We start from the raw sequence: 14,261 nt of genomic DNA, 5'->3' as shown, positions 1-14,261 counted from the left end.
TTCGACCGAAGCGGCCACGAAGCTTTTTCCGCGACGCCACATAGTAAGCACCATGTGTCGTAGCGCGTTGCGGCTGACACCCATAGCATGTCGCCTCTATTAACAATGTCCAAAATTAACGTCCGCAGGCAAACGCGGGCCCGGTCCTTAACGCGTGTTTCTACGAGAACGCGTACAAGGCTGAGTCGCCCAAGATCCGGCACGAGACCTATTCGGGATGGAGACACGGAGCGGAGGACCGGACCCTCACTCGAGACCACCCGGGAACCTGAGGAAGAATTTCATGCTCACTGAGTGAGTCAAAGGGGGGGGTAGCAACGAGGCTTGCTTGCCTCGCTGGGCCAAGGCTTGGCCCCGGGCCGCACCACCCTGCCGCCACTACCTACTGGCAGGTTCCAGACCTCCCACTACCACGTACGATGCAGGAGAGTTTAATCCCCGGGGGAAAAGCGCAGACTCAGCTCAGGGCATGTGTTTTTTTGAAAAAGAAAAAGAAAAAGAAAAAGAAAAAAAGAGTGGGCTCTGTGCCAAGCCTGTTGCAAAGCCTCCTCTCTCTCTCTCTCTCTCTCAGAAAGCAGAACTGAAGGGATCGAGCCCCCGGCTTCTGTTTCGGTTGTATTGGTGTCGCAAGGCTGGACGCAGTCGCTCGATATGTGTTCCCAGTTTAAGTTCCGGGCGTTACGGAGGTTTTCGGATGAGGGTTGTTTTGTGTGCTGCAGGTCGTACGCTTGTTGATGACATGGAATGAGAAAGACGGGTGGACGGGTGTGTTTGCTGCACACGCACACAAGTTGAACGGCTTGAAAAGGATCCTTGCTTTGACTGCCTATCCGATCCTCCTGAAGGCTAAAGTGCTTTCCATGCGCGGTTATGCTCGGAATGCTTAGGACAGGAATATGGTACGTGGGGATTACAGTCATGGGGAAACCTTGTCTGCTGGGCCACCCCTCCCCCCTTCCCCCCCCCCTCGGGCTGAGGACCCCGAGTGGTTTGGGGGGGTATACATACTAGGTACTTGTTTGCACGGACGCCATGGCCAAATCCCGCTGCTGGACCATGGATCACCAGCCTTGAAAGCCAGATGCTCCGCGATCACAAACAACCTATAAACCTCCGTCCAAATGATAAAATATCGGATCGGTCAGAATCTGACTGACCCGCTTTGCGCAATGCGCCAGGGTTCATGGGTGGTTGCACACGCTGTCGTGTGGCTCGTAGACATGCTTCGTCTTTTTCTGCCGTGAGTGCGTGTATGGGATGGAAGCCTCCGTTTTGTGCGATCTGGACCGGTCAGTCCATCAGGTAGATTGCGTCCTTATCGACTTTTTTTCATAAGGAAGGGGGGCTGGACATTGCTTCAAACCCTTCTTCATCCTTGACAACAGCCACCCGTCCTCGGCGAGACATTGATTGGTAGGGCGTCGTAGCATATCCCTCCTTAGGTTCTCCAGCCTCGATGAACGTACGGGTCTCAAGAAGTCGATTGACGAAACAGACCGGAGCAATGAAGAAAATTAACCATCATTCCTTGCTACGAGCTCAATGGCTCGTGCATACGTTGGCTTTGCGACAGTTTCCTCGTCAGAAACAGACAGCAACGCCCCCTCCCCTTTCCTTTCCCCGTGGTGTCTCTCCAACGCCAAGCTTTCCCAAGAACCACGCAGCTGAGTTGCAAGAGCCCCGTAAAACACTCTAGTGGACGGTGGGACAACCGTCAACCGTCGTATCGGAAGTCTTCCTGGCAGGTAACCCCTTCCGTTGGGGTGGCCCCGTCGCCAGGGTTTGGGGCCGCTTTCGGTCCAAACGATTCGGCCGTCTTTCTGACTTGGCGCACCCTCTTCTGCAACTCCCAACCAATTTGACCATGATTCGTCACCGTGCACTGAAGTCTCCGTCTCCGGTCCCAGTGAATTTGAGTTAGGCCGTAGATGATATCACTTGTCTTAAAGACAGAACCAACACATGCCATAGGAAGCCTGTTCCGCACGGTGCTTTTGTCACTTGTGCGCGGATGGAGCCCTTCGAGCCCCTTCACTCTGTAACAAGATGCGAGTGTATGTTGACTGACCACTAGGAGACTCGGGTTCATGGCCACGGGTGATCAACCGCCATGCCCCGCAAGAATTTGATGCTGCTATTCCTGCACTTGTCGAGGCGGTCACTGAGACATTGCTAATAAGCCTACTTGATGAGCCCATGCCATTGATGGACGCAAGACGCCATTGCGGGTCATCCATGAGCTGACAGGTGTCATAATCAGCCTCAGATCCAAGCCTGACGACAGTCCTCATGGGACCTCAATGCCGACATATGCCGCTGCTTTGGTAGGAACAACATATAAGGTGGCAGTCACCGTCATGGTATCGACATGTCTTGCTGATAGCCGTGTCTACCTCCATTCTGGCCCGTTAATCCAGCAAGGAAGTGCCTTGAAAGGGTTGTGGGAAAGGAAAAAAAGCCCGAGCCAACATGAGAGTGACTTGCATCCTTTCCCTCAGTCGGATGGGCCAGTAAACGTACCGCTGGGGCTGAGAGGTAGTCTAGGCCGCCCAAGACAATGTGGCGCTGGTGTCTGTTCAAACGCTAAGCGCTTGAATCTATCCGTCTAGTTTCAGGACTCCGCATCAGAGAGTAATTAGCAACGAAATACGTACAGTAGCTCCATGCTGACAAGCGGTACCTCCCAGAACGGCTGGCCAATTGGGGGGACAACATCGCTTGTGTAGGAGCCGTTTGTAGTGTCGTCGGATCGTATCAGCGGCCCATCTCTGCAACGGCTAATCGGACCTATCTTGGGCTTCGAACCGCAGTAAGCTATCGGTTCTTGTTGTTTTCCCCGACTGGTCTGCTCATGTCTATTGATAAAGCAGTACCTATGAAGATCGGTGCTGGATACTCGCTATCCATGTGATTAACGTTATCCTGAGAGAAACCAAGCTCGAAACTCCCAGCCCGTCCCTGAACTCAAAATTGAGAGGAGACAGCAGGGGTAAACTCGTTCAAAGCTAGAGTTCTTCTGATCCCGCTTGAGCAAGCTGTGGATCTTGATGTAGCTAAATGTTCGGACTTGAGTTAATACTTGACATCCGTCTCTTCCCTTCCCTTCCCTTCCCTTCCCTTCCCTTCCCTTGTGCAGTCATATGGTTGCAGATCGTCGCCGCGAGAAACAGATGGTGGAGATTTAGCCTGAACAAAAACCGCAATGTTCGCATCATCCCGCCCAGTCTGCATTTGCATAATCGCACAGGCACAGGCCAAGTGTGGTGACCAGTGGGCTGTGCTCTCAGGTCGTCCCGCCCTTGCCACTGGCCTACGGCACGGATACCTCTCCTGCACAGACATTGCATATGTTCTCTAGGGGCTGCATGGCAGAATAGGTATCTTCTGAGTTGCTGTTGTGGTTACCACATTCCCGTTCGTGACTGACTCTTACGATGATGCTTGCGGTGAGAAGTTCAACTTCGATGCGTGTCTACCTGGTGCGGCCTTGCTTGCTGCTTCTTCTGGTCTTCATAAGGTGTAAAAATGAGAACGGCGAGTACTGGGACAACGGCAAGGGGGGTCGACGATGACCAGAAGACGGCAGTCCAAACTAAAAGAGCCAAGCAGGACGATTGTACAGCAGCAGGAAGGCGGAACCATCTTACGGCAAGGCATTGGCGCGAAAATCATTTCTAAAGTGAGGCATAGGCCGTTGTGAGGGATAAATAGTCCCCAACATGTCGACCAACGCCCGGCAACAGCATTCGGTGATTCCAGGCGTGACGCATGTGAGATGATGTAGAGGGTGCAGGCTCGGGATATCTACCAGAAGAGTGCGTGGCATTTTGATACCTGCTATCGCGGTTGACTTTCAATACTCCAACTCTGAAGATGATGTTTGTTTCACACCGTCTTGACATAAGTCTGCCCATAGGCACGAAGTCAATATCGGGTGAGGTTACAAGTGGTAGATGGTTACGGCTTGTAGTTACAATGAGAGGCCGGGACAAGTTCTCGCCCTTCACTTCGTGGTCTGTCCTCTCACCATTATCCTCTCTTGACATCTTGGCTTGAAAGAGCTGGCAGGCATGGGCGAAGGATCAGGAAAGAAGCAAAAGGCACATGTGATAAAAGAGATGGGGATGCTTCGAGAGACTAGGTTTCCCATCGATGAACTGTATAGAGGGCGGATTGGACGATGATTAATCGCCTTTGGATGCTTGAGTCTCGGATGCCGACTTCCAAAGCATGGCATTAGTGTAACATAGAGTCTCTTGCGACCAAGGGTGGCTGAGACGAGAGCGATGGTGTGTATAAATGAGCCCAGAACCTGTATATCAGCGGACGGAAGCGAGACGGCGGACCAATGGTGTCCAGTTGCTCGACTGGAGAGGGAGGAAGTGCTATAAAGACTGTAGTGGTGTTTGCAGATCTCTTAAGCTGTCTGGGGAGCCTCCCGTTGATTCAATAGCCGGCCGTTGTCAGGGTAGGATGGGCGTGGGTAGTTACAGGGTAGCGATGCGAGGAAACCTTTTGTCACCTCGCAGACTTCAAGAGGGGACGTCTCGTGTGCAGCAGCCCACAACCGTGAACATGGAGCAAGGCTCATCATGGAAGGGCTTCCCAAAGCGGACAGGCGTAATTCGGCCAGCGGCTTCAACGTTTAGGGTGGTAGGGAGGAGGGGGTGAAGAGACGCTAGGGCTGCATTGGGCAAAGGGAGGTCTTGTCGCAGTGCAACTCTGCCGCCCTGTCTTGGGTGGCACCGGTCGAGGTCGAGGTCGAGGTCGACGAAAAGGCTGAGGACTCGCAGTACGACAGCGATCATCAGAAGTCATTCCAGAAAATCAAATCAAGCCGCACGGCACTTGGCGGGTTTATCGTACTCCCAGCCACCCCACTTTCTTAACGTCCCATCGACGCCTAGATAGCATCGTCCTGCTGGTCGTGGTGCGATGGTACGCGACTTGTGCTCGCAGGACACACGAGTAAACGAGGTTTGGTAGTACCTCGGAGTACATGGCGTAGAGACAAGTTGGTGGGGTATCGTGATTGACAAAATCGAATGCGAATTCTCAAGTCGATTTGCGAGAGTAACGCGTTGTTGACGACAGATGTACTGCATTGACGTGAGTTCGGCTGATGCACTGGCATGATGGATGCCTCTGTGTTCTTCGGGATATTGCATGTGGGCAGTTCAGCCATGCCGTGAAAGGAACCGGGAAACCGGAGAGCGCCCGGCAATTGCCCTTGATGATCGCCTGATTACTACTTTAACAGCGAATGGGAAACGGGCGGGGAGGTAGGTCAGCACTGACTGGCTCTGCTGAATCGCCCCACTGTGTGGTTGAAGACTGTCAGTTGCTGCTGATACTGGCACTGACCAGACGTGAGTGAAGGAATAAAATAATAGTGAATGGAAGACATATTGGAGGGGAAGAGAAAAGAAAGGAAACAAGGAGAAGCAAAACAGATGGGATGCATGACTGCAATCGCATAGACACAGGTACCTAGCACCTCCGTCCCGGTGACATCGGTACACAGTACCTACTAATCACTACCTACCTACCTACCTACCCACTTATCGCAGCAGAGTCCCGCTCAGTCCTTGGCCATCTCACATACCTTCCTGCCACGACGATAAGACGTGCCTTGCTGTCGGCGACGTCCTTCCGCACGGACTCAAAGTATCGAGCGAGAGGAGATATGCGCCTTCCTCGACTTGTTGAATATAAGGTAGGAAGGTACTTTCACCTCGATAGGTATGGAAGGCCCAACCGCATGTGTCGCCAGCCAGATGGCGCGACACACCACGACGAGACACGACTGCTAAGGTTCGTTCCACATGTTCCATCACAAACACAGTCAAACATCCGCAGGCCCGCCAACCACCCTCCTAAGGTGCAGAGCCCTACTTGCTGATAAAACCCGTATCATTGTCAGATATGCGTGCGGGATGCTTGCCTGCATACTGTGCATGTCGCAGCCTGCTCAAGGGTTGCGCGTCTCGCCGCGTAGGTTTGATTACCTACATTCCTTGCGGCCAACAGGCGCCGCGCTCACCCTTATCACACCTCGTTGACATGTCTAGGGTGAGACGGGAACGAGCGAAGGACATTCGACTACCGGCAGGGAGGCTGAAGGACGGAATACTTGGGCTGAAGCTCGGATGATGTCTAGACCCATCTCCAGACTCGACACCGACAACTCCATAACCCTAATGGCAGTCGGATCCCAAGAACCAGAATTTGACAATATCTGAACTCTTCATGCGTGCCCTGCCTGACGGATCATTACCAGCCACCACCGACCATCCCCACTCGAAAGCTGCGCAGGCAACGTCTTTCACTTTACCACCGACGAACTGCACGATGACGGTTCATGATGCAGCATCGCCGTCGAATGGAAGAGCAGAACATGTCATGACAGGACTACCTAGGCTGGGCAGTAAGAGTTGGAAGAGTTGGCCTACCGTTTCTGTCGCCACCACCACCACCACCACGAGAATGGTCGAGAAACGGCAGGGACGGAGCCTGCCTTACGGAAACAAAGTTCCCCATGTCCAGGTTCGCGCCGTCGAATAAAGTGCTCCGCACGGGTGAGAGGGTCTGGTCCCTTGCTTCGCGTGCGGATACCATGTTCCTTGCCCGGCGTCTAGGTGCCCAGATGTTTGGCAGTGGATCCCCGACAATGTCACCAGATACGTATCCCGGTCGGTCCTGCGTATACGTACTGGGCTGGCATGACGGGTACATGGCCTCATCTTGTCGGTGCTCTTGCGTGGTAGATTAAAGCCGAGAGATCTGTTCGAGCCGGGTCTCTGCCCAACGGGCGCTCCATGCTACGATGAGGGCATAAGAGGACATCAAGTAAGTATGTAGGTACATGCATTATACATGGCCATGTCACCCAGCGCTCGAGGCCCCCACCCCCCCCCCCCCCCCCCGGGCCACCGAGCGTTGCTGAGCTGCGAACTGTACTTGTCTAGCCCAATGCAGTGACCCCGTTCCGATCCTCGTTGGTTTCAGCGGCAGCTTACGATGCAGCTGGCCAGGTAGGCGGGCTAAAGAGTTTTGATTTCCTCAGCAATGCAACTCCTGTATGCGCCGACATTCACATCGCATCGAGGGCGTATGGGGGAGGCTCACGACGTCCACCCCGGGATCCCGAAGGGGGTCACGATGCAGGGCGGGTGAGGCAGGTATGGAGTGTACGTACCCCGCGGATACCAGTAGGGTCCTCTCCACCTGCCCGTCTTACACTAGGTAGGTAATGCATTCATTCACTACAACGCCGGTGGTGTGGTGTGGTGTGCTGTGCTGGAGGGGTCTGTCTGGCCATGCTTCTCTGTCGACTCATCTGTCGTCCACGTGCGTTTGATTGCACGCAAGGTTTCGACCTTTTTTTCTTTCTTTTTATTCCCCTCCCTTTCTTCCCTCACCTTGGCCTTTCCCCCTTCCGCCGGACGCTTTGCGGTACCGTGGAAAAGCAATCAACGGCCGCAGAGAAACAGGAGCAGAGAGACGTGCAGTTGGTCAACACGGCGTATTCGTAGAGAACTTGGGTCCCCAAAGTAGGTACCAGCTACCTACCTAGGTACCTTTACAGAATGGTGTTGCTTCTTTTCCTGTTTCGAAAAAGCTCGACTCCACCCAGCAGTCGTCTCCCTGAACTTAGATTGGCGAGGAGGGAAAGAATGTGGTGCTGGGACAGCAGGAACGAGGTCGGCAGGAAGGGCAAGTGCGACGCTGCGACATTGGTCTGGGGCAGGAGCATCCTGGATACTTGCGTCGCCCGCACTTGGCGGCACCATCTCTTCACCTTCTTCCCCTCGTTGACAACCTTCCTGGTGAGATAGGTAGGTAGGTAGGTAGTTTTCTAGTTGACGATCCGAGTTGGTAAGGTACATACCCCGCTGCAGATAGGATGGACTCGGCAATGTCTCCCGGATCAACTTCCGCCCAGTCACTGCAGAAATACTCCAAAGTAAATAGACAATTAATCATATATGGATGTTTCCTCGCCATTCCGGTACACCCGTCCCTCGTTGCATGCGAGCGCACGAGAAGTGGAAAAGGGAGGAAGGAGGAGGAGGAAGCACCTTGGTAAGAGAGGAGAACCCCTTCAAGACAAATAAGAAAAGAGAAATAAATCTACGGTACTGCACAGATTTCTACACACGTACCTCACAGTACGCTCACGCTTACCGCATGCGCAGCATTGTCTTCGCCGCCATACGGACGACAGTCAGAGAGAGAAACACAAGACAAACAGACAGCCAGGCCGGCCAGTCCAGAAACACCAACACTATCACAGGCGCCAGCCCTCAAACGGTGTCAACGATTGCCGAAAGTCTACAAGACCCCTGAGCCCAGTCGCATTGCTACCATCGCCCCAGCCAATCCGCACACTCTCTCCCGCCGCCGTTGTGCGCTCTAGAGGCTGTATCACCCACCAAAGGATCAGGTCGTCCAGCAAGAAGACGCACCAGCAGGCAGGGGCAGCAGGGGCCCCTTTCTCTCGTCTCTCTTGCTCTCGCAAGTCCGCTCGGCCGCCCGCTCTCCGGTTAATTCTGTCTCTCACTTTAGTTCCATCGTACCCATCCCTTCTCGACCACCATTGACACTACTGCCATGATGATGACGACGACGGCGGCGGCGGCGGCAGCGAGTCCTTCGCGAGCGCGGCACACTCCTTCACTAACAACCAGCTTCTGATACCCTCCCCTCTTCTTCCAAGAAGCGGCAGAACTTCTTCACGCCGGAACGTTGCCCACCTTCCCCCAGTCAACCAACCAACCAACCAACCAAAACCACGCTGGACGTTACAGCACAGGCACGGGTAGACACCATCGATACAACCCGCCGTCTCTCCTGCATATTGGGCGGGACTGGTGAAGAAGAAACAACGACGGACTAGTGACGACGGTCTGCAGAAATTCCGGGCAGAGGGAGAGATAACGCAATCGCGGGCTGTGCCGCACCCTCGAGGCCTGCGACAAGCTACCTTTAGTTATAATGAACCTTCGTGGAGATGGACGCATCTCTCTACATACCTAGGTACCTAGGTATGTAGGTAGACAAGGTACGTGTACGATGTACACAGCAAGGCCTGCGAGTACTCTGTACATTAGCATTCATTACCTTAGCCCGCCTACCTAGGTACGCTTTCCAAGTCTACGCGATCAGCCTCTGATTGGTACGATACGTGCCTTCTCCAAGTGCTCCAGCGGCGGCGCAATTGGAACCCCACAGCACGAACATCCCTTGTCCCTCCCTCGCTCCCATTTGTACGTATCTTTACACTGTACGTCCTGTACAAGCACATGTACTCTTTCTCCTTCTCACCAATACTAAGTACAAGCGCTACTGGACTAGGTAGACTGGACTAGAATCTAAAAGGCTCGAACAAGGGCCGCTTTACACCACCCCCTTCCCCAAAGGAAGGCACCGTCAACGCCCCTCCCCCCAAGTCCAGCAGCCACCACCACCTACTGCCGATTCTGCTTCCCATCCCACTCGAGGTCTACCGGTCCGGTACATGGCGTCTCCCTCGATATCTCGCGATTCCCATCGTCGGCCCAAGTCCTGTGGGTCCCCCAAAGTACCACCCCACCCCACCCCCCCAAAAACATACAATTGGCACATACGCTATCCGTACCTTTCCATGATAATTGACGCTGCCGGAAATCCACGATACGATAAGTCGACGACGTTGCGACAAGGCTCTATTGCAACATTTGTTCCAGGCAGGCTTCAGCACCGTTTTCCCTCCTTCTGCCTCCGTCTCTCGACAGCTCACTTCTCGCTATCAGACTGTGCCCCCCCCCCCCCCCCCCCTCAACTTCCTTCTCTGCTCTATCTGTCCCACCCGGACTCAACCCAGCCCAGAGCAGGCAGGCAGAGCTCCCCCACACCCCCCTTCCCGTCGCGGTAGTGGGTGCTGTCGACCTCCGCCTTAGTCGTCAGTCTTCCGGCTCTAGTCTTCGAGTCAACCCACCCGTGGATGTAGTCCTATTGGGTACCTGTCACCATCAAGCTTAGAGAGGTCCCATCCCCAGCAGATGTGCTCTACCCTGTCGTACGTAGTATGCTACTGCATGTCCACCGCGCGCCGGGACCCAAGCCCCAGTCTCCCATTTTCCCAGTCCCAGAACCGACCCGACTCTCTCCAGCGCAACCAGCAACCGGTCCAACAGCACCGGCAGCACTACTACCACCACCACCACCACCACATGCGCTGCTGCTACTGCTACGGCTACTGCTGCTTCATCCATCCCCCCTTCATACTCTTGAAGCGAGGCAAGCCAGCCGTCCGTCCTGTCTTGTCTTGACGCACCCGCACCGCACCGCACCGCACCGCACCGCACTGCTGCGCTGCACCACCGCACCCCGACCCAAGCAACCCATCAAGGCGCACACCATTCCTCCTCGTCTTCCCTCACTTCACACACTTTCCACCAACACACCTTCCTTGCCTTTCCTTTACACCACCACCACCACCACCACCACCACCACCACCTCGCGCGGTACCTTGGCACTCTGCTCTTTTCTCATCCCCTCCTCCCCGAACCTTAAGGCGCGATACATAACCTTGCGACAGCTCATCTCGCACTTCCCTCCCACGCTCCGTCTCCTTCCCCTTCCCCAAAACCAGGCTCTAGCCCCCCTCCTGCTCCCCAAGCCTTTTCCGCATCGCCCACACGTAGCAGGCTGCATTCCTCTCTCGCCCTGTTGCTCGTCGCGCATCAAGAACCGACATCAACACTCGATAAATTTTTTTTTTTCCATTATCGCCTTTTGGTTCATCAATCCCACATCCTCGTACCCGCGTACCCGTACATCTCGTCTCTGATCTGCGCCATCGTCGCATCGCTTTCCCTTTTCTCCGTCGCAATCCCAACGCAATCCACGAGGCACCACGCGCCAACACATGCACCGCACCACCGGCGGATGACCCGCGACTAAAAGTGAACCAGGCGCATCTGCAGGCTCATCGATCCAATTCCGATTCTCTGACATGACGTCGACTCGCGCCAGCCCTTTCCCACCAACAACAACCGCAACCAAGACCGCCATGGCTGCGCCGGCTTTCCTACAACAATCGCAACCTTTTAGGCCGTCCAATACCCAACCCCCGTTCCTTTCCTCCGTCAACCCCTTCGAGCGCGATGCGAACAAGCCCGTCGGCACCCCGTTCGCAGCTTCGGGCCCTGTCGCGTCGTCCGTCCTCATCCGTCGCCTCCCGCTGAACACCTCGGAGGAATCACTTCGCCTCATGGTGGTGTGGTCCAAGGAGCTGGTCGACGTCGAAGTGCTACCTGTGGATCAGTCGGAGGACAAGGGGTTCCGGTCCGCCATCCTGAAGTTCAGGACTGCCAACGGTGCAATCGAAGCCAAGAACATGCTGGACGGGAAATCCAACATTTCCAACGATGCCAACATGATCGTGGAGGTCCTAGGAGGCAGCCCGGCCGCTTCCAGGAGGTACGCCGAACCCGCAGGGACGGGTTCTTCGAGTACCGTCTCCTCCGCCGCGTCCTCTGCTCCATCCTCGCGACAGCCTTCCCGGTTTAACGGCACGTTCCAGTCCCTCGAGAAGTTATCGCCACCCATGAATGGCATCTATGGCTCCAGCGAGCTGCCAAACCCGGAGTCAAGCGCGCACTACCAGAACCTGTTCTCGCCCCAGTCCCCCATCGGAAACCACCTCACCGAGCGAACGCGCATCTCTGGCAAGTCTTTGATCAATGACGACGCTGCCGACGACGACGAGACAGGCGAACTGCTGAAGGATCCGGTCGCCTACGCGGAGAATGGCGCCACGGCCCAGAGAAGGGCCACTGCCCCACAGCTACCCATCTCGCGTCTCGCCAGCCTGTCTCTCAACACCAGCGCGACACCGAGTCCGTCGTCACTTCCCCAGTATGGCCAGCAAGGGATGAACCCGATGTCGGCCCACCCCGTCATGTCACCGACGGCCATGGGCGGGGGCCCACACACCGTGCCGTTCCCCATGGGAGGCAACCACCCGTACGGCCGCCACAACTTCCCGCCAGTGAACCCTGCCGACCAGAACCCGCCTTGCAACACGCTCTACGTGGGTAACCTGCCCATCGACACATCCGAAGAGGAGTTGAAGGCCATGTTCTCTAAGCAGCGCGGATATAAGCGACTTTGCTTTCGAACCAAGCAGAACGGACCAATGTGCTTTGTCGAGTTTGAGGATGTATCCTTCGCCACCAAGGCTCTCCACGAACTCTACGGCCATCCTCTGCACAACAGCGTCAAAGGCGGTATCCGTTTAAGCTTCTCCAAGAACCCCCTGGGTGTCAGGTCGGGTCAAACCGCGGGCCCGGCAACGTCTCCAATGAGCGGCATGATGGCAGGGTCCACAAACGGGTTCAAAACTACCAACGGCCCTCCCCCTGGTCTTGCCGCTCCTCCCGGCCTCGGCGCGGGACGGTACAACGGCAACTCTGGCACCCAGTCTTACACCGTTGCCGGCTTCCCGGCAAGCGGCAACAACAACAACGTCTGGAACGGATACAATAATGCCATGACGGCCGGCGGACCTGGCGGCTCCTTGATGAACGGCAACAACTCGAATTACCTGCCGCCTCACATGCTGGGTAGATAGCATCAGGAACGAGCTAGGACTGCCTGCTTCTCCGCTGCTCAAACACAACTTTGCGAGACTTTCTGGCGTTACGGTGCTTCAAGCATACACGGCAACAAGTCAAGTCGGACGACAGTTGAACAGCTCCAAGGACGATGCTCTTCGGCATGCTCGGCGCATAAGCATTTACATTGGCATCAACCTTTTTTTTTTTCTTCTTTTTTTTTTCCTCGGGAGGTTTGTTTTTTGCCTACCTCCTATCCCGGCTCACACACGATTCCCCGAATTTCAGCCTTGCACCACAGGCACCTCGTTTCAACTCACTTCTGGCGCTTTGCACCGGAGTCATGCGGTTTCCTTTGTCCACGCTCGCAGGAGAGTTGAAAGGAGGTTTATCAGTAGGCATTCACCTCGTGACGACTTCGGTTCCAAGATGTGGACAAGGGAGGTTATCTTTTAGCAACAGCAGCAAATTCCCCCCTCTCTTTTACTCTCTCTTTACGTTAGGCGCCGGCTCTGGGTTTCCTTTCATTCAGCATGGCGTGTGGATCGGATATTACTATGGTAGATGGGCTTGGAGAATCTGGTCTCCTGCCCTTTGGGCAGCAAATACCCCGCACCAGCGACCCAAGGATGGAGTTTCTTGGTTCGACGTGTTCTTCAATGTCTTTGCGAGGCATTCCGAGGATATGAGGCAACGGGGTTCGAAATTGTCACGAGAGACTGGAACATTTACGAGCAAAGCGATTGGTGAGTGGAGCGTGGAGAGAAAGCGTTGTATTGTCCCTGGGAGCATGGCATGGATTTACCCAAAAGAGAGAACACGTTACCCAAAAGCAAAAGAGAAGCGAGTGGATTCAAGTCGATCCGACAACATTCTTCCCAAAGCGAAACCAAACGAGAATGAAAAGAAAACCAGAAAGGAAAAAAAAAAAAAAAGACAGTGGACGTCGAGGATCGTTGTTTTTGTTCGCGCGCGCGCAACACATTTTATGGGTCATAAAAAGGGCGGATTAAAAGGAGGATGAGAAGACAGACGAAACGGGACAACGACAAGCCGCCTGGTAACGACGATACGTTGATCCCCAACAGGACAGGATGTGTTGTACGACCAGGCCAGGCAAGACTGTCGTCACGGGAGGGATGCGGGGATGACTTGGGAGGCAAGGCTGCATGGAAACTGTCTGGCACACGCACACAAACTTTACGAATTCGCATTCATCGGGGTTACTGTTTGGCATCAAAGACGGAAAGGACCTCATCATCACATCCATGGGTTGGAATAGGGGAAACGACGTCCAAACGAGGTTTTTCTCGTCCTCCCCGGCATTCTCACGTTTCGGTTTTTTTGGTTTTTTTGTTATTTCTTTTTCGTTTTTCACCTACCCATTTCTGCTGGCTCTCATTTCATCTTCATTTCCGCTGTCGTTTCCCCTCCCCTCCTCTGCCGGTTTCTTGTTTTCTGTCTTCACATAATGAGAGAGGGAGAGAGAGAAAGAGCGAACATACCCCTTATGGGATTCTCATAGGCCAAGAAAGGAGTTCGTGATTTTGCTGATGTAGTTTTGGTTCCCTCAAGTCCCCCCTTACACTGCCGCTGTCGTTCGTCGATGGTCATGTGCTACTGCTAATATTGCGTCCTCGAGATGATTCCGAAATGACG

At 54.6% G+C, this 14,261-nt stretch overlaps 5 protein-coding genes across 5 annotated transcripts; 3 read left to right on the top strand and 2 right to left on the bottom strand.

Moving 5' to 3' along the window:
- Positions 1–267: 267 nt before the first annotated feature.
- LY79DRAFT_397355 (uncharacterized protein) lies at positions 268–1,217 on the bottom strand. The gene has a single exon (XM_060552989.1). The coding sequence runs from the start codon at positions 918–920 to the stop codon at positions 432–434; it is 489 nt and encodes a 162-aa protein (XP_060409384.1). The 5' UTR covers positions 921–1,217; the 3' UTR covers positions 268–431.
- A 3,531-nt stretch (positions 1,218–4,748) lies between these two features.
- LY79DRAFT_397305 (uncharacterized protein) lies at positions 4,749–5,575 on the bottom strand. Its single transcript, XM_060552988.1, has 2 exons — positions 5,299–5,575; positions 4,749–5,241 (listed from the first exon to the last, which is right to left on the bottom strand). Exons 1-2 carry the CDS (start codon positions 5,462–5,464, stop codon positions 4,904–4,906), a joined length of 504 nt encoding a protein of 167 aa, XP_060409383.1. The 5' UTR covers positions 5,465–5,575; the 3' UTR covers positions 4,749–4,903.
- A 2,299-nt stretch (positions 5,576–7,874) lies between these two features.
- On the top strand, positions 7,875–8,612 carry LY79DRAFT_397298 (uncharacterized protein). Its single transcript, XM_060552987.1, has 2 exons — positions 7,875–8,085; positions 8,150–8,612. The coding sequence occupies exons 1-2, from the start codon at positions 7,993–7,995 to the stop codon at positions 8,417–8,419; spliced, it is 363 nt and encodes a 120-aa protein (XP_060409382.1). The 5' UTR covers positions 7,875–7,992; the 3' UTR covers positions 8,420–8,612.
- Positions 8,613–11,056: 2,444 nt separating this feature from the next.
- Positions 11,057–12,619, top strand: LY79DRAFT_673357 (RNA recognition domain-containing protein; the record flags this gene model as incomplete). Its single annotated transcript, XM_060564164.1, has 1 exon — positions 11,057–12,619. One exon carries the CDS (start codon positions 11,057–11,059, stop codon positions 12,617–12,619), a length of 1,563 nt encoding a protein of 520 aa, XP_060409381.1.
- A 163-nt stretch (positions 12,620–12,782) lies between these two features.
- On the top strand, positions 12,783–13,905 carry LY79DRAFT_397226 (uncharacterized protein). The gene has a single exon (XM_060552986.1). The coding sequence runs from the start codon at positions 12,946–12,948 to the stop codon at positions 13,624–13,626; it is 681 nt and encodes a 226-aa protein (XP_060409380.1). The 5' UTR covers positions 12,783–12,945; the 3' UTR covers positions 13,627–13,905.
- Positions 13,906–14,261: the final 356 nt, after the last annotated feature.

The sequence above is a fragment of the Colletotrichum navitas genome (assembly GCF_030913465.1).
Source record: "Colletotrichum navitas strain CBS 125086 chromosome Unknown LY79scaffold_85, whole genome shotgun sequence".
Classification (NCBI taxonomy): Eukaryota; Fungi; Ascomycota; class Sordariomycetes; order Glomerellales; family Glomerellaceae; genus Colletotrichum; species Colletotrichum navitas.
This window is presented reverse-complemented; position numbering and strand designations above follow the sequence as displayed.